Source organism: Myxine glutinosa, chromosome 14 (genome assembly GCF_964187855.1).
Source record: "Myxine glutinosa chromosome 14, kmMyxGlut1.1, whole genome shotgun sequence".
In the NCBI taxonomy this organism is placed as follows: domain Eukaryota; kingdom Metazoa; phylum Chordata; class Myxini; order Myxiniformes; family Myxinidae; genus Myxine; species Myxine glutinosa.
In genome coordinates this window covers 8,926,211-8,947,179 of record NC_136274.1, presented here as the reverse complement: position 1 = coordinate 8,947,179, position 20,969 = coordinate 8,926,211, and the positions used below count along the sequence as shown (strand labels likewise).

Sequence of the window (20,969 nt, the reverse complement as noted above, 5' to 3'; positions counted from 1 at the left end):
TATTCTATCACCACCATATGGGGGTAATTTGAGTCACCATGAATAGGATTTATCATATTAAAAGCATCCATTGTGTCAAGCAAATCAATCTCTTATTCGGATGGCCTAATTACATGTCTTGCCTCACGCATGTCTTGATGGCCTAACTCATGTCAGAGATGAGATCAAGGATATCAGTCCACAGCAGGCCGCAGGCCTCAGGACAATGCAGAATGAGTGTGGACGGTTACTCGAGGAGCGAAGTGACTCCTGTCAGGAGACGTCCAGACTTCAACGGGTGAGCAAGTTCTACTCACCTTTGTACGACTACGTGAAACAAATTCACCGTTTGAGTTGTTCCATATGTTGCTATGAAATGATGTCATTTAATAAAAGCACCCTGCCATGTTTGAATGTGTGGTCGTTGTGCCACAGTACGAAGAAGAGCAAACCAGAGATTCAAAACAAGCATTGGATGTTACGAGGTGAGAATACCTGGTCATTGTGAGTTGTCCAATGCCTTGAGAATGTGAAAGAATAAATTACTGTATAAATGAGTGGATGAGAATGTGATCAGTCGGTGATTTTTGCCTCGGTGTTTGAAGATATTCTTCTTCGCTGGTTTGTAGGAAAAGGCAGGTAGTAAATAGGTTTTAAATTATGGTAACAGCAGATCTAATAAAAACTGGAGGTTCCAGGGAACCTGAACTCAACTGGTCTATATCAATATGGTTAGACTATGCATAATAATAGAACCACAAACTATATCGTTTATATGTGCTAAAGAGGTACAGTAACGTTGAAGGTATCTCATGTTTAAACAGGAAACGAGAAAAAATTGAGTTTTAAGTGAGCAATGAAAAGTAGATTTCAGACTTGAATTTATTTAGAAAGACTTGGTCAAACAATATACAGGTATGATATTGAATGAAGATATGTTGAATATTTCAATAGATGTTACATACTGTCTACACACCAAGTTTCAGCCTTCCAGCTACATTAGGAAGTACCAGATTGACAAAAATTGATTTTTCAATATGGCCGCCCTGCCACGCCCATTTTTGGGCGTGCAACGCCCAAATGCAATCCCAAACTAGTTTATGTCTTAAAGATGCTGCATAACAAGTTTCATCACATTTAATCAATATTTGTGACTTTTAGAGTGTAGACGTCGAATTGTTTACAGACGACAGACAGACAGACAGACAGACAGACAGACGGACGGACGACGGACACTGGGTGTCGAAAAAACTCAGCTGGACATAGTCCAGTTGAGTTTAAAATGTGCATATTGTTGTAAAATCTAACTCAGACCTCTGGCAACAATTGATTGCTCTGTGTCTTCACAACACGCATGCTCTGTGTCTTCACAACACGCATGCTCTGTGTCTTCACAAAACGCGTGCTCTGTATCTTCACAACCACACGCGTGCTCTGTATCTTCACAACACGCATGCTCTGTGTCTTCACAACACGCATGCTCTGTGTCTTCACAAAACGCGTGCTCTGTATCTTCACAACCACACGCGTGCTCTGTATCTTCACAACACGCATGCTCTGTGTCTTCACAACACGCATGCTCTGTGTCTTCACAAAACGCGTGCTCTGTATCTTCACAACCACATGCGTGCTCTGTATCTTCACAACACGCATGCTCTGTATCTTCACAACACGCATGCTCTGTGTCTTCACAACACGCGTGCTCTGTGTCTTCACAACACGCATGCTCTGTGTCTTCACAACACGCATGCTCTGTGTCTTCACAAAACGCGTGCTCTGTATCTTCACAACCACACGCGTGCTCTGTATCTTCACAACATGCATGCTCTGTGTCTTCACAACACGCGTGCTCTGTGTCTTCACGACACGCATGCTCTGTGTCTTCACAACACGCATGCTCTGTGTCTTCACAACACGCATGCTCTGTGTCTTCACAAAACGCGTGCTCTGTGTCTTCACAACACGCATGCTCTGTGTCTTCACAACCACACGCGTGCTCTGTATCTTCACAACACGCATGCTCTGTGTCTTCACAACACGCGTGCTCTGTGTCTTCACAACACGCATGCTCTGTGTCTTCACAACACGCATGCTCTGTGTCTTCACAACACGCATGCTCTGTGTCTTCACAAAACGCGTGCTCTGTGTCTTCACAACCACACGCGTGCTCTGTATCTTCACAACCACAGTACACATTGTCACCAGTGTACAATATTGTAGTTGGAGATAAAAGTGAGTACAATTACGGATTATATTGTATAGCCTTTACAAAAGAGTATGAGCAGTTTTGACTCAGAGTGCCTTTTTTTCCCCTCAAAAGTTAGAAAGTCAGAATGATTAGTTGCATTATTTATCAGCATACGTGCCGTTTAAATTACTAACAAATCACTAACCATGTATGAGGCCCGCACCAGGTTTAGCAATGGCTGTTACAGCCCTCGGACTCGGAAACGTTCTCCAACTGTGTGTTCGAGGTTAAACGAGAGGATATTCAGACGTCACTCGGATGATTTGTTTGTTGTTGTTTTGATTGTTCTGTGGAAAGTTGTTTTGTTCCATTAATAAATGCATTTCCCCCCCTTCCACCACTTTGTTTTCCTCTCATGCAAACCTTTTGTGACAACGGTAAGACTGAACGCACTTTCTTCCTCGTGACCGGCCCCTTCCGCCCATGTCTTGCTGCACATTCCGCCTTTTCCACCCTTCTTTGCAATTTGTTGCCGATATTGCCATTTTCATTTAAGCAAACCTCAGCACAAAGCACGCGCTCTGCGCTGTCCATGAAATAAATAAAAACTAATGTTGCTCAATGACAGATTAGTCTCAATTGGTTTTTCACGAATGTAAACTTGAAGGAGGTATTATTTGTTTATAGTTGGTATGACTTGTATTTTTAAAGTTATTTTAAATACACTGAATTGAAAAATGATTGCTACCAAACTGTTTTACATACTCGTACACCCACTCCCTATGGGAGCGGCAGGAAGGGTCATGGTATTATCCTCTCTGGGGTATATAGATTACAATAGATCTCGGCTGAGACCTCAAGAATGTCGGCGGTGTGTTCAGTTTCCAAGTTTCTTGTGGAGAGCTTGCCAAGTGGCCGAAGCATTCAAGCAAGCATTCCATTCAAACTCATTGATAAGGAACGGCCGGCTGGACAAGCGCTAGCTAGCTGCTCGGTAACTGAACACACCCCGGGTTTCCGCCCTTTCAGTTTAGTGTTAACCAGCATTAGCGACTGTTTCACAAGGTAATCATATGTGTTTGTGGTTTATAATATTCTTACTTCTGGTGGGGGTGCCCCCACGAAACTCCACGATAAGCTATTTATATACGTTAAAACAGCGTTTAACCAAGGAGGAAACCCCTTAAAGAGGGGGATATTATTTGTATTAATATTGTAATATTGTTTTGTGATACCATTAATATGCGATTGTCATTATTGTTGTTATTACTTTTGTAATTGGAAGTGCCCTTGGAAAAATGCCACAATTAGCTATCTCAACATGGATATACACCTCAACACAGAATTTTGCCAAAGGCGAAAATCTCCTTGGTTGGGGGGGGGAATGATATGAGTTGGCGGGGGGCGGAGGGGTATATAGTCGCTACAACCTCCATCATGTGACCATTAGTCCTCCTGTAAAATTTGGTTGAGATTGGATAAGTAACGGCCGAATGTATCGCGGTCAGACAGATAGACACACACAAAATTGTATATTTCACTATGATGATAATTATTGATCTCTTGATATAATAATGATATCGGAATGACTTGGTGTGTGAAGTAACCCAGCCTTGATACGATCTTAACTTCTGTCTTATTCACGAGCGATATGCTCCCTGTTCCTGTCACTGTCCAACCTGTTAAAACGATTCCTTGCAATGCCCTTCATTATTTTACATTATGAATTAAGGATAACCCACACAACTGTAACTATTTTATATTCTTACTCTGCTACCATAACTCAGCTGCCCTTAACAACTCGGGAGTTCATAGAACACTTTACCCCACGCAGTTTTGAGACAAAATGATATGGACGGGATCTGCGAACGGCTAATTTGATTGGTCGAAATGATGTAAAATGCCGTAATATTTTGTCCAAGTACTGCTCAACGGAAGGGTTTTGAAAATGCCAAAAAGGCGATTTTGGTTCTACGCTGTACAAGCATATAATTCAATTTAAATAAAATAAAGATTTTTAAGGTTGTAGAAAACAATTCACACCATAATCATATAAGTAAATTGAGGATATTGTAACAAAAAAGATTGAAGCCGAGCGCTGTTTGTTTTCTGTTACGTAGTCTGGAATTTGTTTTTACCACAGATTTTTTTTGCGGCTATATCGATTTATCATTTTGTATCTTTCAAATGTCAAGCAGAAAATTTCAAATTGTCAAGCAGCTTGGTAACGAGCATTTAAAAAAAAAATTCAGCAGCATCAAATTGTTGTAAAAGGCACGTTACCAGATTGAAACCAAACAATGGCACGACCTCTTAAAACGGTTACTTTTAGCGACTTCCGTCAACACAATAATTGTTAATACATTATTTATGAAAGCAGTCCAAATTAATACTGTTGTTCACTTGTTCACACCGACTTAATATTTATCTGTCAAATGAATATTTCATTTATATTTCACTGTTATTTTGTGGTTTCCAGGGTCCAGCAACCCTGGTGTTGGGCTAGCGGCTAGGGTGCCGGCTTAGGATCCTAGGATCCTGGGTTCGAATCCCGGTCGATCACTGAATTAACGCCAGGGGGGTTGACTCAGCCTGTCATCCTTCCGAGGTCGGCTAATTGAGTACCAGTTCACTGGTAATTCCCTGTTTGTCGTTAAAGGCGGCAAAAAGGGTTGGCGTCAGGAAGGGCATCTGGCCGTAAAACATTGCTTCAAAAAGGGGACCAAAAAACCAACAACAACCACGGTTCCCGAAAAAGGCCAACCCCCGCTTTGCGGGGAAAAATGGCCTCTAAAGGTGGTTTTTTTGTTATTTTGTGGTTTCAACGGTATTTCGATGACTGTCTTTGCTGCCAAGCGCAGTTAAACTACTGTTGTAGTGTCCACCCCCCACTCCGAACCCCACTTTTCCATCCTCTACCATCCTCTTCCAGTCCACATCAGCAGCTATAGAAGTACAAGTGTTCAGACTTTTGTTTTTCGTTGAACCTTAAAGAGTTAAAGGTCTTGACTTCTCACACATACCATGGTAACATTCAAGTACACAGGTTAGTTTTCGCACAGGATAGTCAGTTCAACATCACTTCAGAAGGACTGTGCGGTCCACTGCAGCACATGCTTTGAGTACGATTAGACAACAACGGAGTAAACAAACACATGACCTGAAATGGCCCAAATGCAGACAACGGCCCACAACAGCCCAGAACAAGACACTGCCGTCTTGTTCTTTGTAACCCAACCGACTTCGACACTCAGCATGACGATTGTTTCTTTAACAAAACATGAACATTCATCAGCACTCGTTATTTATTTATTTCTTTCCAACAAAAGGGTCCAGCAAGCACAACAACGTTTGTCCAACGTTGGGCCAACGTTGTTGTGTTCGCTGTCGGTCCACTTCCGACCGGGCGCACTTCATTTTAAATGGCGCAGTTTCTTCGCAGATCTCATGGACCGCGCGGAACCTCGTGTTTAATTTAACGGAGATTATTTTGATTTCCCACGTTAAACTCTATCTCAGGATTTATATCACTTTGTACACTTTCAAAATGAGTATTGGATTACTGAAGAAAGGACTTTCACCAATGCACATTTTATTATTATTTTTGTACATTATTAATGAATAATACTGAAGTGAACTCTGAAGGGGATGTATTCAGGGTTATAGGACTTGAGTTGGAAACTTCACAGTTGCTGTTATTTATTTCGTGCTGCGTGCGAGTGAAGGAGCTTTTTCTGTTTCCAAAACGCATAACGAACGGAAGTAACATTTTGATGTACACAACTGTCTAACCACTGACAAGATCGACAGAAAGCTGTGTTCTAAAGGGTATAAGGTTGGTTTCACCATAAGTTCATGGGTTTGGGCATCAATACAATATCGCTGTCACAAATGGGTTGTTCATCGTTTCTTGCGGGTTTTTTGGATACAGAGTCAAAGCTCGGGGAAGACCTTCAACACTGAATGGACCAGGATGCAACAGAACAAAAGGAACGGTAGAGAGCGGGGACACCAGCAGTAGGGTTGAATGATAAAATAGAGGGAGACTTGGACAAATAATGTGTGTGGGGAGGAATGAGGAGTAAGGGAAGGCCCATGGGGTGGACAACATGGATACAGAAGCAAACTCTTAGGAAGGAAAAACTGTAAATTTGGAAGGAAGTGCCCTTGGTGGTGGGAAGGGGGTGGAGGGTGTTAACGGGATTCGACAATATCATGGTTTTGGATTGGGGATGTTCTGAGATCGTGAGCAGCTGTCTTGAAGACGTGTGGAGAAGAATGAGATTGAAGCGAATATGGAAGTTGGTTCCATCGGTGGGAAAAAGAGGAATGAAAGAATTGAGGTAAGCGGTGATCCTGGATTTTGGAAGTTTCACCAGAAGGGGGTTCATGGTGGACCGGGTGAGCCCTGCAGAAACCCGAGGGAGGGTGGTGGCACGGAAAGAGCACAGGGTTCAAGACTAGAAGGAGGCGGTAGAAGACAGAGAGACGTCCGACCTGTTTGTGATGGCGAAGTGATGGGCCCATACACTGACCTGTATAACGGGGATTCCAATGATCTTGATGGCCTTGATCACCACAGCGTCAAGCTGAGGCATATGCGAGGCAGAAATGTGGTTTGCGCAAGAAAGATCATGGCCAATAGTAAAACCCAGGAGTTTGAATGACTGAACTTCCTCAAGAGGATTGTGAAGTATATGGAGGGCTTGCCAGACATTCCTTTTGGAGAGAGAAAGTGAGAGTGTGACATTTGTCAGGATTGAAAGACATATTCCAAGTGTCTGAACCTGTCTGAAGGATGACGGGTGTCACTAGCAAAAAGGTAAAGAGAATTTTCCAGAGAGTGAGTGGTCTTTAATGAAGATTAGGATAGGACTGGGCCCAGAACATTAGTCGCGTTTTGTTATCAGTTCAACAGTTATGTAAGCCTGCTTGCACCTCCCCATTCCTCCAACAAACCATCCTCTTAAATCTAAAATGAGGTGTTCCCGAAATGGTCTCTAGGTGAGCAATCCATTGGGTCCTTTACCTGACCAGAACGGACCCACAGAGCATCCCATTGAGGCAACGCGTAGGCCTGCACACCTGTTTCGCTAAACGAGGAAGCGTAGGAAACATTTGTAAGGCTCCATTTTTTTTTTCTCGGTGCGATTTTATGCATTTCGATGTTCACCTGCAGTACAGGACGAGATCGCGCACTATTTTGTATTGACACAGAGGGTGACGATATGACGAGCTCGTTCTTTCGCTGTAACTCACTTGAGAATCTAGTGACGGTATCTCCACGTCCAAAGGGCTGTACGAAGAGCAATTTCTGCACCGGTATTGGGCCTTGCGGAAAGGCCGCAAGGCGTACAAGACGTTGACTTTCATGGAAAGGGTCACAATTTTATCATATTTAAATCTTGTACGGATCGGTAAGGATTATATGTGGTTCTTCTACCACTGGATTTTCTTAAGGAAACTTTACAATATTGAGATTTAATCTTAAACGGTGAAGCCTGTGAAGGCCATTGGTTGACGTTTCCGGTTTAATTGCAATATCCTCGATTTCTACTGAGCAGTAGCATGTTCTAATATCATATCGCATGGTCAAACACTCGTTTATTTAACGTTTGTATATAATTGTCGTGGTTTGTTTCAAATAAATGTTTCACAATGTTTCGCGACCAATCCGAGATGACGTAGTCCGTTTTTGGAGATGCATGTTTACTCACAATGTTGTGGCATTATTTGTTCATCACTAATCATGCATCTGGGATGGGAATAGTATGATGATAATGAAACATAATACCTTTGTACATATATTACATGGTTACGTACTGTCTGTTTAAGATAGTCAAATGTTTATTAGTAAAAAATGCTTCCTAAAACTCCACCTTTTCCGATTGTCTTTCTTTGTCGCGCGTTCTTCCTTCCAAGGCACAATATCCTGCGCTGGTGTTTTTCTCAACTTCACAGTTCTTCTATCAATGCATTTGGTTCCTTCTATTGTAAAAACAAAACAATAATCTTCCCCATCGAAAACCATGACCTTTTATAGCCACATTTTATACCCACAGGTTAAACTGCCAAAATCAAGACTCTCTGCTCACCTTCACTCCTTCATTCCTCTTTTCTCCCGCCCTGGAACAAACTCCCCCACTCTCTTCAATCCCACTCCTCCCTCCAGGTCTTTAAAATAGCCGTTCACCACCATCTCTTATCTTCCCCCATCCAAAACCTTGATCTTTTCTCGCCCCGTTAATTCACCCCAGATCCACTTTTTTGAAATACCGACTTCTTTCCTGGAAGTCTTAGCAATGCCCATGTGTTTTATACCTCTCCCACCCCCTCCCCCTTTCCCGTGCTTCAGCCCCCCAAGCCCTCTCCCTCCCACAGATCTCCCGATGTCCCTGCTCTCAAATGTTGTACTTGTGTGCTTCCCCTTCTCTCTCTCCATCTTGTTTCCCTCTCCCTTTATCACATGTTTTATGTGTCAGTTTGTCTTTTTGTGGTCAATGTTAGCTCTTACACGAGCCTCCATCTTGTATACAAAAAATAATAATAATAATTCGCCCTCCTCAAACCCACCTCGTTCCAAATCTCCACGTCACAGGTCTACAAGACCTTTGCATGGTTGTTCTTGCTGTTGTTGTGGTGCTTGTTTGGGGTTGATTTTTGAAATGTGCACCCACTGGTCGGACAGCTGCCGGACCACACCCACATTTGTCGCTGGACTCCACCCACCATGGCAACCAGACGAAATAATATGGCCGCCATCTTGGTTTTTTGGTGGGCCTAATTGACATCAGACCTGTAGGCCTCTGCTGATTATACGCTTCCTGGATTTGTTTGTTTAGATTTCCATTGGCTTTGTTTGCATCGAGTGTTACTGATCATGATGAGGTACCCCAAAAAAATGTCATCGTATATTTTGTAAAAAAAAATTATTAGTAAAGCTTAGTCAAGCCCATCAGCATGCACGGTACATGTCTCCCTAAAAAATAGTATTTCGTAATTTTTGAACTGCCCCATATTGAGGTTAAACAATCCGTGACCGTGTAATGAATCAGTTCGTTGTGATATAACCGTGGCGGAGGGTGACATGGATGAGAGATGTCACGTTGAGAGAATTAAATGTTTTTCCCAATCGCGCTTTTCATCTTTTAAGAATGCTTAAACTGCGCGTTTACCAATTGGTCCGTTAACGGATTTTGTCACAGGTTGTGACCACAGCGCTGTCATTCTTGTTCCTTCCTGGGAGTTTGCTTCTGTGCCCATGTTGTCCACTCTGTGTGTCCTCCCGAAACTTCTCATTCTTCCTCACATTCCTTATTTGTCCAAGTCTCCCTCTATTTTTGTCTCTCAAACCTGCTGTTGGTGTGCTTCCTTACTCTCTTTCTATTGCGTTCTTCTTGTTCTGTTATGTCGTGCTCCGTTCCATGGTCCAGCTCCTCCATGAGCCTCGACCTGGTGTACAAAAAACCCATTTATGCAGTTTTTGTTGTATAGAACAATGACAACAGAAGACTAATAGGCATTGTAACGTGTGGACTGGTAGGATAGTCTGTGGGCTATAGAGATATATGCATACTCACCTCTTGGCTGTCTCACCTGGGTTTGAATCTGCACTCGAAGGAAGAAGAAGATTGCATTGAAGTGAAGCCATGGCTATCGATTCCTTTTCCCATTAACTCTTATTTCTCAAATACCTGAAAATTAGGAGATACAATAATAATTGAAAATGTTTGATATTCAAAAAGTTAACTCCAAGTGTGACTTGAAGGGGGAATATAACGTTATTCATTTCCCACTAATTTATGTTGAGACAGCTACATCACGCCTTTGTGGGTCATTCATTAGTCATGCAAATTGTGATTTTCACAGCCATAATGGTTGGTCACATGGCTTGAGAGCAAGAATATTGTCGTGTCCAAGCTGTGCGTTAACACAGACCACTGGGCGGATGGACTGAAATGGCTGTTACTCCCTTGGACTTCGTCCGATTAATGGTCGCTTGGCGCACACGTGGGAATCGCAGGGGGCATACGATAACCTCTTTTAAATGGGGGTTATTGCCCAACTCCAAAACCAAGGGAAGATTGACCCGACGGAGGCACAACAGTGGGTTTAAAGAAGGGAAGAAAATGGGGATTGTAATGAATCAACAGATAAATAATTATTTACAAGCGAACAAAAATAATTCCAAAGGCGCCGCACACCGGCCTCAAGCATAGACGGGGAAAGGGACCAAAAACCGGGTGGGCCTTTTCTTTGCTGTGGTATGTCAAAGATGGTGAGCAGTCATGAACAAGAAGAGCAGGAGATGAAGCACACAGGCATAATGATGAGCAGGTGAGGCAGGACGACCAAGCAGGTAGCAGACGACTGAGCAGGATCAGGAGTAGGATGACCAGGTATGACTACAATACAGGGAGACGAACCAAAACACTTCTCAGGCGAGACAAAAACTTTACCTTTCTCTTTTCAAATCTCCCCCCCCCCCCCCCCCCCCACCCTACCCCCTCTCTCTCTCTCTCTCTCTCTCTCTCTCTCTCTCTCTATATCTCTATATCTCTATATCTCCATCTCTCTATATCTCTATGTCTCCATCTCTCCATCTCCCCCACCCTCGCGAGAGTCCGAATCCGAGTGCCTCGAGCTCCTCCCTTCCGAAGGCGATAAACTCCACCCCTCTGGAGGCGTCCATCACTCCTCCCGTCTCTCTCTAAGGCCACCCGATCCCCACCCGGTGACGTGACAAGAGGTTATATGCAGGTTTCCTTCACTATTCACTCCAACGCACCATCCTCCGTATGGTGCACATTTAAACAGACAATCCTTAAGCAACAAGTCGCTTCTTAATACATCGAGATTGGTGAACTACCCCAACACGGACCATACTAATCGATACATCACTCACGGTACTAAGGTAATCTCTACCCCCTCCACAAACGTGACAATATTTAGGTAGAGACATCTTGCCTTCATGTGTCCATGATTGTCCGTCGGAATTGGGATGACAAAGTCATAATGGAAAAATTGGGGGAGAAACGTTTCAATTAAAAAAAAAAAAATTTGTTGTTTTTTGTTTTTTTTGTATACAGGATCGAGGCATGTGAAAGAGCTAACATTTATCACACAAAAAATCAGACACACAAAGTATATAATAAGGGGAGCGGTAGACAAGATGGGGAGAGGATGGGAAGCACACAAACACAACATTTGAGAGCAGGGACATCGGTCTGTGGGAGGGAGGGAGAGGGCTTGGGGGGGGGGGGGGAGGAGGCGTAGGAAGGGGGGTGGGGGATGGGAGAAGTATAAAACAAAAGGATACTGCAAGGACTTCCAGGAAAGAAGTTGGTATTTCAAAAAATGGATCTGGGGTGAAGTAACGGGGGTAGAAAAGATCAAGGTTTTGGATGGGGGAAGATAAGAGATGGTGGTGAACAGCTGTTTTAAAAACCTGGAGGGAGGAGTGGGATTGAAGAGAGTGGGGGAGTTTGTTCCAGAGGTGGTAGAAAAGAGGAATGAAGGAGTGAAGGTGAGCAGAGGGTCTTGATTTTGGCAGTTTAACCATAAGAGGGTTGCAGGCAGATCTTGTGCGACCTGTAGGAATATTTCGGGGACAGAGCACAGAGAGAGCTGGGGGAGCAAGGCCGGGAGGAGTCGGTAGAAGACAGAAAGACCACCAACCTGCCTGCAGTGAGTCAGTGAAAGGCCCTCGGAGTTAGCTTTATCGCGGGAGATTCCAATGATTCTGAAAGCTTTGGTTTCAACAGCGTGAAGCCGAGCTATGTGTGAGGCAGGAGCACCAGCCCAGAGGGCAGAACAGTATTCCATTGAGCTGCGGATGAAAGCCTTGTATGTGGTGAGCTCAGGTGTGCCGAGGAAGGACTTCGCACGACGGAGGATGCCCAGTCGGCGACTGGCTTTGGAGGCCAGATTTGAAATGTGTTTTTTCCAGGAAAGATCATGGCAGATAGTGAGACCCAAAAGCTTGAGTGACAGAACTTCTTGGAGAGGATTATTCAGAAAGTGGATGGGAGGGTTGTCCAGTCGGTCTTTTCGGAGAGACATAGTAAGAGTGTGAGATTTGTCAGGATTGAAAGACATGTTCCACTTGTTTGACCAGTCTGTGATTTTGTCCAGGTCTGCAGAGAGTGAGGAGGCTGCAGACTGCCGATCTGAGTAATGAGGAATGGAGCGGCAGAGAGTGGAGTCATCAGCAAAGAGATAGAGAGGGTTTTCGAGAGAGTCAGAGAGATCATTGATGAAGACAAGAAAAAGCACAGGGCCCAGAACACTGCCTTGGGGAACTCCGGCCTGAACAGGAAGGGGAGATGAGAAATCCATTCAGGGCCACACGTTGACTACGACTAGAGAGGAAGTCCGCAAGCCATGCGTGGAGATTTCCATGGATACCATAGGAGGAGAATTTGGTGAGAAGAGCGGGGTGCCAGACCGTATCGAAGGCACGTGATATGTCAAGGGAGACAGCTCTAATTTCCTGTTTGGCATTGAGGACCTCCATGCATTGTTGAGACAGCAGAAGCAGCATGTCCAGAGTAGAGTGACCTGGTCTGAAACCAAATTGATGATCAGAGATCAAGCCATTGGAGAAGAGGAAAGATTTGATATATGAACCAGTGATGGATTCCATGACTTTGCTGCTGATAATTAGGGAGAAGGTTGATTGCTCTGTTGTCGCAAGGATCTGTTTTTGCACCTTTTTGTGTAAAGCAGTGATGTTTGCTGATTTCCAAGCTGACGGCAAATGACCTTGAGCAAAAGAGCAAAAGAGAAGGTGAAGAGAACAGAGAGAGGGAGTGAAAGATCGGCAGAGCAGGATTTTAGGACCCGTGGGCTGATGCCGTCAGGTCCAGTTGCAGAATCAGAGTCGAGGGTTGACAGAAACTTTTCCACCTTGTCAGGAGGAAAGGACACAGAGTCCAGGAGCAGCTGGGTACGACTGGGTACGGTGGGTACAGAGAGGGATGGGTTTGGGACACAAGATTTAGAGGCAAACACAGAGTTGAGGCAATCAGCTTTTTCACGTGCGGAGTTAGCTGTGTCGCCGTTTGAGGTGAGGGAGGGGATGGAGGGGGAACATTCACCAGAAACAGATTTGACCAGACACTACAAGGATTTGGAAGAGGGAGACAGGTTTGAGAGTTCAGTCTTGAGAGAGGAGAGATATTGTTTCCTGGCTCTCCTGAGGGTGGACACACTTGTTTCGGGCTTTGTGAAAGGAAATGAGATTTCCTTCCGTTGGATTTGCTTTCCAGGAGGCAAAGGCAAGTTGTTGTTTGGGAAACTGCCTCACCACAAGATTCCGTGTGGCATGGACGGGAGGAAGGGTATGACGACTGAAGACCAGATGGGATAAATCTGTGCATGAGAGAGAGAGAGCAATTTACTTTGGAAGAATTCCCAGGATGAGTTGATGTCAGAGGCAGTAGAGATGGAAGACCAGTCCAGATGATTGATGGCTGCTTGAAGACCGTGCCAGTTGGCCTGAGTGAAATGCCAGACTCGTCGACGCTGAGGAGGCTCTCTGAGAATGGTCAGAGAGATGTCGACTTTAACAAGCACATGATCAGATGAGCCGATTGGAGCAGAAGAAGAGTGGCAGACATTTGCAGGGAAGTTAGTCATAGTCAAGTCCAGAAGAGAAGATGCTCCGTTAACTGAGATCCGGGTCAGGAAATTGACAGATTGTGTCAGTCCCAGTGAGTCGCAGAAGTGTTTTGCTGAGGAACCATGGCTGGTGAGAGAGGTACCCACACCCAGCCAACTGGCATGGTGACAATTGAAATCACCATATATGAGGAAGAGAGAGTTGGGATGGGTAGATAGAAGTTGGTCCATATTATCAAACAGTGAGATGTAGATGGAGTCATCACTGTTCGGCAGATGGTACAACACACATATGAACAAAAGGTGGGAGCGAAGGGGAAGCTGTAGCCAGAGGTACTCCTGGGGGTGAGGTGGAGAGAGGGCAGTGGAGGGCGAGTGAGGAAGAGAGTTTTTGATAAAGATAGCAACCCCGCCTCCAGGACGAGGCTCAGGTCTATCATACCGGAGGAGGGAGTAACCCGGGAGAGATACTAAGGAATCAGAGACATCATGAAGGAGGAAAATTTCTGTTAAGCAGATCACATCTGGTTTGTCAGAAGCAACCTGTATGGAGAGATCAGTCAAGTATGAGGGAAGACCCCAATGTTTGAGGTCCATACCGTTGATGAGGAAGGGGGAGCATCGGATACAGAACGGGGAGGGGAGAGGGTGGGGGGGGGGGGTGGGTTGGTAGAGGTAGGGAGAGCTGTTGAAAGTGTGTCACAGATTTCAGAATAGCCAGGAGAAAGGGAAGGATGGGGCGGACAAAAGGTTTGATGGTGATTGGGTGAGGCACAGTGAGGTGTTATTTGAGGGGGTGGGGGGGGGGCAGAGTGAGGCAGAAGGTTGGGGGAGATGGAGGTGAAAGCTGGAAGGGGGCAGAAGCGGGGAGGACGCTTTGAGGATGAGGAAGGGTGAGAGGGGGGAAATGGAGAAAAAAATGAGGGTGGGGAGGTTTGAAGGGGAGGGGCAAGGGGGGAGTTTCGGAGGGAAGGGGCAATTTAGGAGGGAATTTTCGTTGTGATTGGCTCTTCGCAATTGGTTGTGAAAACAAATAAAATTGTGTGATCTGTGTGAACTTCGCAGGTGCATCATTTTGCTTATTAAATAATTTCAAACGAGAACGGCACTCGGTAGATCCGGCCCTGAACCAAAATCAACTCATTAGACCTTGACACACACCCAACCTGTCCACCAAGTTTCAGCAAAAGCCGTCCGTAATTACCTCCGCCACCAAAGGTGTATGGACTTTATGTTTACACCACTGTCTGTTTGTCTGTCTGTTTGTGAACAAGATGTCTCAAAATGTTGTGGACGGATTCGGACGAAACTTGGTGGAGGCGTTGGGTGTGTGACAAGGACAAATATATTCTATTTTGGTGAAGATCTGAGTATGGATTCGGATACGAGAATTATTTAATTTTCTAAGCGATTCTTCACCATTGAGAGATTGGGTGAAAAGCGATATATAAACTAGAGCAATGCGACTGTCGCCAGCATGCCTCTGCATAGTCCCACAATGGGTAGATGCCATCACTGCATATGTATGGGGAGGGGATCACGTTTGTGAAATTTTGTGTTGATCGGATGAGGTTCGTTTTGCTATCCAAGATGGCTGCCAAACCACGTAACCTATGACTATCATTTTCAAACTATATGCAACAGTGCTGTTAGATGATATTTGTAAAATTTCGCATCGATAGGGTGAGCGGTTTCACAGATATAATTATTTTATATTTTCCTTCAATCCAATATGGCTGCCACACCATGTGACCTATTATGTCATACATTTAATATTTCAATACAAATGGGTCATAGATCATGTGTAGGCAATTTCAGATTTTTAGGATAAGGAATTCGATTAAAACATTTTTGGCTGGTATACCACTTCACCTATGATGTCATCATTATCATGCTTTTGTTCCTCATTGGGAGTGCTTGACAATGTGCGAAGTTTCAAATTTTTCCATTCAGCGGTTTCGGAGAAATAAAATTTTAATTATTTTATCAGACAGTGAGATGAACAAAGTGAAAAATTATTTGCTTTTAATCCAACATGGCTGCTATACCACGTGACATATGACGTCACAATTATCATAAAAACATTCTGCATGGGTGTCGCTCCTGCCCTGAAAGTTTCATCTCAATCGGACATATGGTTGCTGAGAAAAGCGAGGTTGAGCCCGGACGGACGGACGGACGGACGGACGGACAACCCGAACACATAATGCCTCCTGCAACTTTGTCGGCGGAGGCATAAAAAGTTACGGACAAGTTGTTACTAAACTTGGTGGACGAGTTGGGAAGGTGACAAGAACAAGCCAATTAGATTTTGGTTCAGGTCCGAATCCATATCCGGCCTATCAGTGGATACAAAACGTAAACTGTTCACCAGGCAGGAGGTTTGCGCTCCACCGAGTGCCAGTCTAGTTTTTATTGAGATACCATGCTTAGAGAAACAGACAGGGAATAAAACATAACCTCTGTCCACCTTGGGTCCCAGAGGTAGAGGTTCCACCTGTATCCTTGAGCATGTCCTTCCAAGCTCCTCGTTTTTTCCCCTCATTTAATATCTTTTTAATGAATGTGTTTCGAGAATCTAATGATGATGAAATAATAAAACTTTAAAAAATTTCCATTAACGTTTTAAAGTTTTAAACTGATTAAAATATCCTTGAGTTCATGTTTGTGTTTGGAATGTTTGTACCAAACGGGCATCGTAAAGGTAAAAGGAAACCAATACTCATCTTTTACAACAGATTTCAAAGAAGAAATGTAGTTTGTAATCTAAAAGGCAACACTTAGATGTCTTTCCATTCACACTGTGCATCCACAGAAAATAGGCCGACTGAGATTCCGATGGACTGGAGGACTGGACTTCTTCTAAATAGGCCGACTGAGATTCCGATGGACTGGAGGACTGGACTTCTTCTAAATAGGCCGACTGAGATTCCGATGGACTGGATGACTGGACTTCTTCTAAATAGGCCGACTGAGATTCCGATGGACTGGAGGACTGGACTTCTTCTAAATAGGCCGACTGAGATTCCGATGGACTGGATGACTGGACTTCTTCTAAATAGGCCAACTGAGATTCCGATGGACTGGAGGACTGGACTTCTTCTAAATAGGCCGACTGAGATTCCGATGGACTGGATGACTGGACTTCTTCTAAATAGGCCGACTGAGATTCCGATGGACTGGATGACTGGACTTCTTCTAAATAGGCTGACTGAGATTCCGATGGACTGGATGACTGGACTTCTTCTAAATACGCCCACTGAGATTCCGATGGACTGGATGACTGGACTTCTTCTAAATAGGCTGACTGAGATTCCGATGGACTGGATGACTGGACTTCTTCTAAATAGGCCGACTGAGATTCCGATGGACTGGATGACTGGACTTCTTCTAAATAGGCCTACTGAGATTCCGATGGATTGGATGACTAGACTTCTTCTAAATAGGCCGACTGAGATTCCGATGGACTGGATGTGACTGTACTTCTTCTAAATAGGCCGACTGAGATTCCGATGGACTGGATGTGACTGTACTTCTTCAAAATAGGCCTACTGAGATTCCGATGGACTGGATGACTGGACTTCTTCTAAATAGGCCGACTGAGATTCCGATGGACTGGATGACTGGACTTCTTATAAATAGGCCTACTGAGATTCCGATGGACTGGATGACTGGACTTCTTAAAAATAGGCCTACTGAGATTCCGATGGACTGGATGACTGGACTTCTTCTAAATAGGCCTACTGAGATGCCGATGGACTGGATGACTGGACCTCTTCTAAATAGGCCTACTGAGATTCCGATGGACTGGATGACTGGACTTCTTCTAAACAGGCCGACTGAGATTCCAATGGACTGGATGACTGGACTTCTTCTAAATAGGCCGACTGAGATTCCGATGGACTGGATGACTGGACTTCTTCTAAATAGGCTTACTGAGATTCCGATGGACTGGATGACTGGACTTCTTATAAATAGGCCCACTGAGATTCCGATGGACTGGATGACTGGACTTCTTCTAAATAGGCCCACTGAGATTCCGATGGACTGGATGACTGGACTTCTTCTAAATAGGCCCACTGAGATTCCGATGGACTGGATGACTGGACTTCTTCTAAATAGGCCTACTGAGATTCCGATGGATTGGATGACTAGACTTCTTCTAAATAGGCTGACTGAGATTCCGATGGACTGGATGACTGTACTTCTTCTAAATAGGCCGACTGAGATTCCGATGGACTGGATGACTGGACTTCTTCTAAATAGGCCGACTGAGATTCCGATGGACTGGATGACTGGACTTCTTCTAAATAGGCTGACTGAGATTCCGATGGACTGGATGACTGGACTTCTTCTAAATAGGCCAACTGAGATTCCGATGGACTGGATGACTGGACTTCTTATAAATAGGCCTACTGAGATTCCGATGGACTGGATGACTGGACTTCTTCTAAATAGGCCTACTGAGATGCCGATGGACTGGATGACTGGACTCCTTATAAATAGGCCTACTGAGATTCCGATGGACTGGATGACTGGACTTTTCTAAATAAGCCGACTGAGATTCCGATGGACTGGATGACTGGACTTCTTATAAATAGGCCGACTGAGATTCCGATGGACTGGATGACTGGACTTCTTCTAAATAGGCCTACTGAGATTCCGATGGACTGGATGACTGGACTTATTATAAATAGGCCTACTGAGATTCCGATGGACTGGATGACTGGACTTCTTCTAAATAGGCCTACTGAGATGCCGATGGACTGGATGACTGGACTTCTTATAAATAGGCCTACTGAGATTCCGATGGACTGGATGACTGGACTTCTTCTAAATAGGCCGACTGAGATTCCGATGGACTGGATGACTGGACTTCTTATAAATAGGCCGACTGAGATTCCGATGGACTGGATGACTGGACTTCTTATAAATAGGCCTACTGAGATTCCGATGGACTGGATGACTGGACTTCTTCTAAATAGGCCTACTGAGATTCCGATGGACTGGATGACTGGACTTCTAATAGGGGTGAATCACATCTGCAGCTTTGCTCTTTTTTTCCCTGCTCGTGGCATTTTGAACCATTGCCCATAATTCTTGTTTCATGCTCTGAGACGCACCCTAGAGGTCACAGTATGAACACGTGACATTGACATCATGGTGTTGTTGTCGGTTGCAGAACAGATTATTACCGTCTTTATTCCCACCCGCAAAGCTGTCATCCTACCACTGCTGTGGTGAGGCGTTTGGTGTGGCAGACGATGCTTGTTTGTCACAAATCGTGCTGCGATCGCTGTAATGGGACACAATTGGAGTGTCCTTACTATACACAGTTATGGGGTTTTACTCCAGTATATACATTTGGAGATAGATGTACATTATATCCTCAATTTTGTTTCTCAGGAAGAATCGTTGAAGTAACCCACCTGTCTATTTCCATGGTCAGCCACTGCAACAGGTTCGGTCTTGAACTTCTCAGCCTCATCATCAACCATGACCTTTCCTGTGCCAAACACATAGCAAAGCCTGCCACAGACTGGCATTGTCCATTAATCCAAGTACGGTATTTCCTTGGAAACTCACCGTCAATGGACTCCGGAAGGAAACTCACCTTCCGGAGTCCGTAGTTAAATGGAGTACTACTCTCCCCTATGGGCTGGCACCCCAGCATCACATCTCTCTCTCCTGGATTCCATTGAACCGAAAGCTCTCAACATTACTGGAATCTCCTGTGACGAGGTTGAATCCCAAGGTGTGTACCTTTCACATCGCATGCAGGTCAGTAGTCTTTGTTTGTTTTTTTATTAACACTTCTATAGCTCCCTCGGCTCTCAGTCCTTTGACCCTCCTAAGCACCTCCAAGATGCACACATTCTTCCAGTAACCCAATTCTAGTTAAACTTCCAAAATCCAGGCTGACTGCACACCTCAACTCCTTTGTTCTTTGCTTCTGGCATCTACGGTACTGCCTTCCAGAGACCATTGTGTCTCACTCTGTCTGTCAGGGCTTCAAGCAGGCAGAGCACCGCCACCTCATGTCATCCCCATCTTAACCTATGGTTGTTATTCCCGCCGTTAACCATCCCTAACCCAACCTTCTTGCTTGGTTCAGTGTTTTCTCCCCTTCTCTTCCTCTCTTTATTTTCTGTTCCATATTATTTTGCTGGTTGTGCCCATTTGGTGCCCTGCTACCCACCGTCAATTAAACCTTGCTCTTCCGTGAGCCTCGCTCTTGTAGAGTATGTGAGGATGAGAGCTTCGTCCACTATCGTATGCTGACTCAGTTCAAGTGTGACAATTTGTTTAAGCCCCAGTCACACCGGGCCTGCGACCAGGTTACGACCTAGCTGCGACCGAAAATTTTGTGAATCGCGGGCAAATCGTAGAAAGAGCGCGCGACTGGTCGCAGAGGTCGTGGGTGATCGCCAGAGCAAAATCAGTCGCAGCAAAGTCGATGGTCATGTTCAAAACTTCTGACCTGCGATTCCAAATCGTAAGAGGTCACAGACAGGTCTTACATGGTCGTACCACCAGTCGTGCATGGACGCACCACCAGTCGTGCATGATCGCGGGTCAAGTAGTCACACGATTGGTCGTGCTACTGGTCCTGCCACCTGATGATTGGTGGTGCCACCTGTCGTTCAACCTCACGATCGGTAGTGCGAGCGTTCGCAGGTCGCCACGGTTGATTGTCCGAGCGGTCGCAAGTCGCCACGATTGACCGTACGATTGATCTTGCGATCGATCTTCTTCAATCGTTGGTGATCGCACAACCACGCGTACCACCAATCGTACGATGACCCCTAAGACCAATCGCTGTTTGCGATCGCAAATGGAGAGCGTAGCAAACATTGACGATTGGTCGTACCTCGGCCAGATTGCCATCAATCGCACGATCCAGAAATCGTACGATCCAGTGTGACTGAGGCCTTACCACCTGACTTTATACAGTGACTGGAGTCCCAGCTACGCTCAGCTTTATCAAGGTTTCCAATTTATTTATTGCTATATCGTATATAGTTTGATGTCCGAACTGAAATTGTTATTTTTTGATACATAATAATGACTAGAAGACTTTGTGAGTTACTGAGCATTGGTTTGTATTTAAACTTGACATGTGCCTTGAATTAAGCAATTTAACGCACAAGCCGTAAAACCGGTGTGTTGTTCCTGGTTC

At 44.8% G+C, this 20,969-nt stretch overlaps 1 protein-coding gene across 11 annotated transcripts in view; it reads left to right on the top strand.

The window, feature by feature from the left end:
* CLIP1 (CAP-Gly domain containing linker protein 1) overlaps nucleotides 1-20,969 on the top strand; it is a 256,458-nt gene that overhangs the window by 200,923 nt on the left and 34,566 nt on the right. For all 11 annotated transcript variants that reach the window (XR_013621408.1, XM_068135143.2, XM_068135139.2 and 8 more), the window contains 2 exons: nucleotides 157-277; nucleotides 415-464. Coding sequence is in view for 10 of the 11 variants with exons in the window: in XM_068135143.2 (XP_067991244.2) it covers nucleotides 157-277; nucleotides 415-464 (171 nt within the window). In the remaining variant the exon portion in view is untranslated. The remainder of the gene's footprint in view (nucleotides 1-156; nucleotides 278-414; nucleotides 465-20,969) is intronic.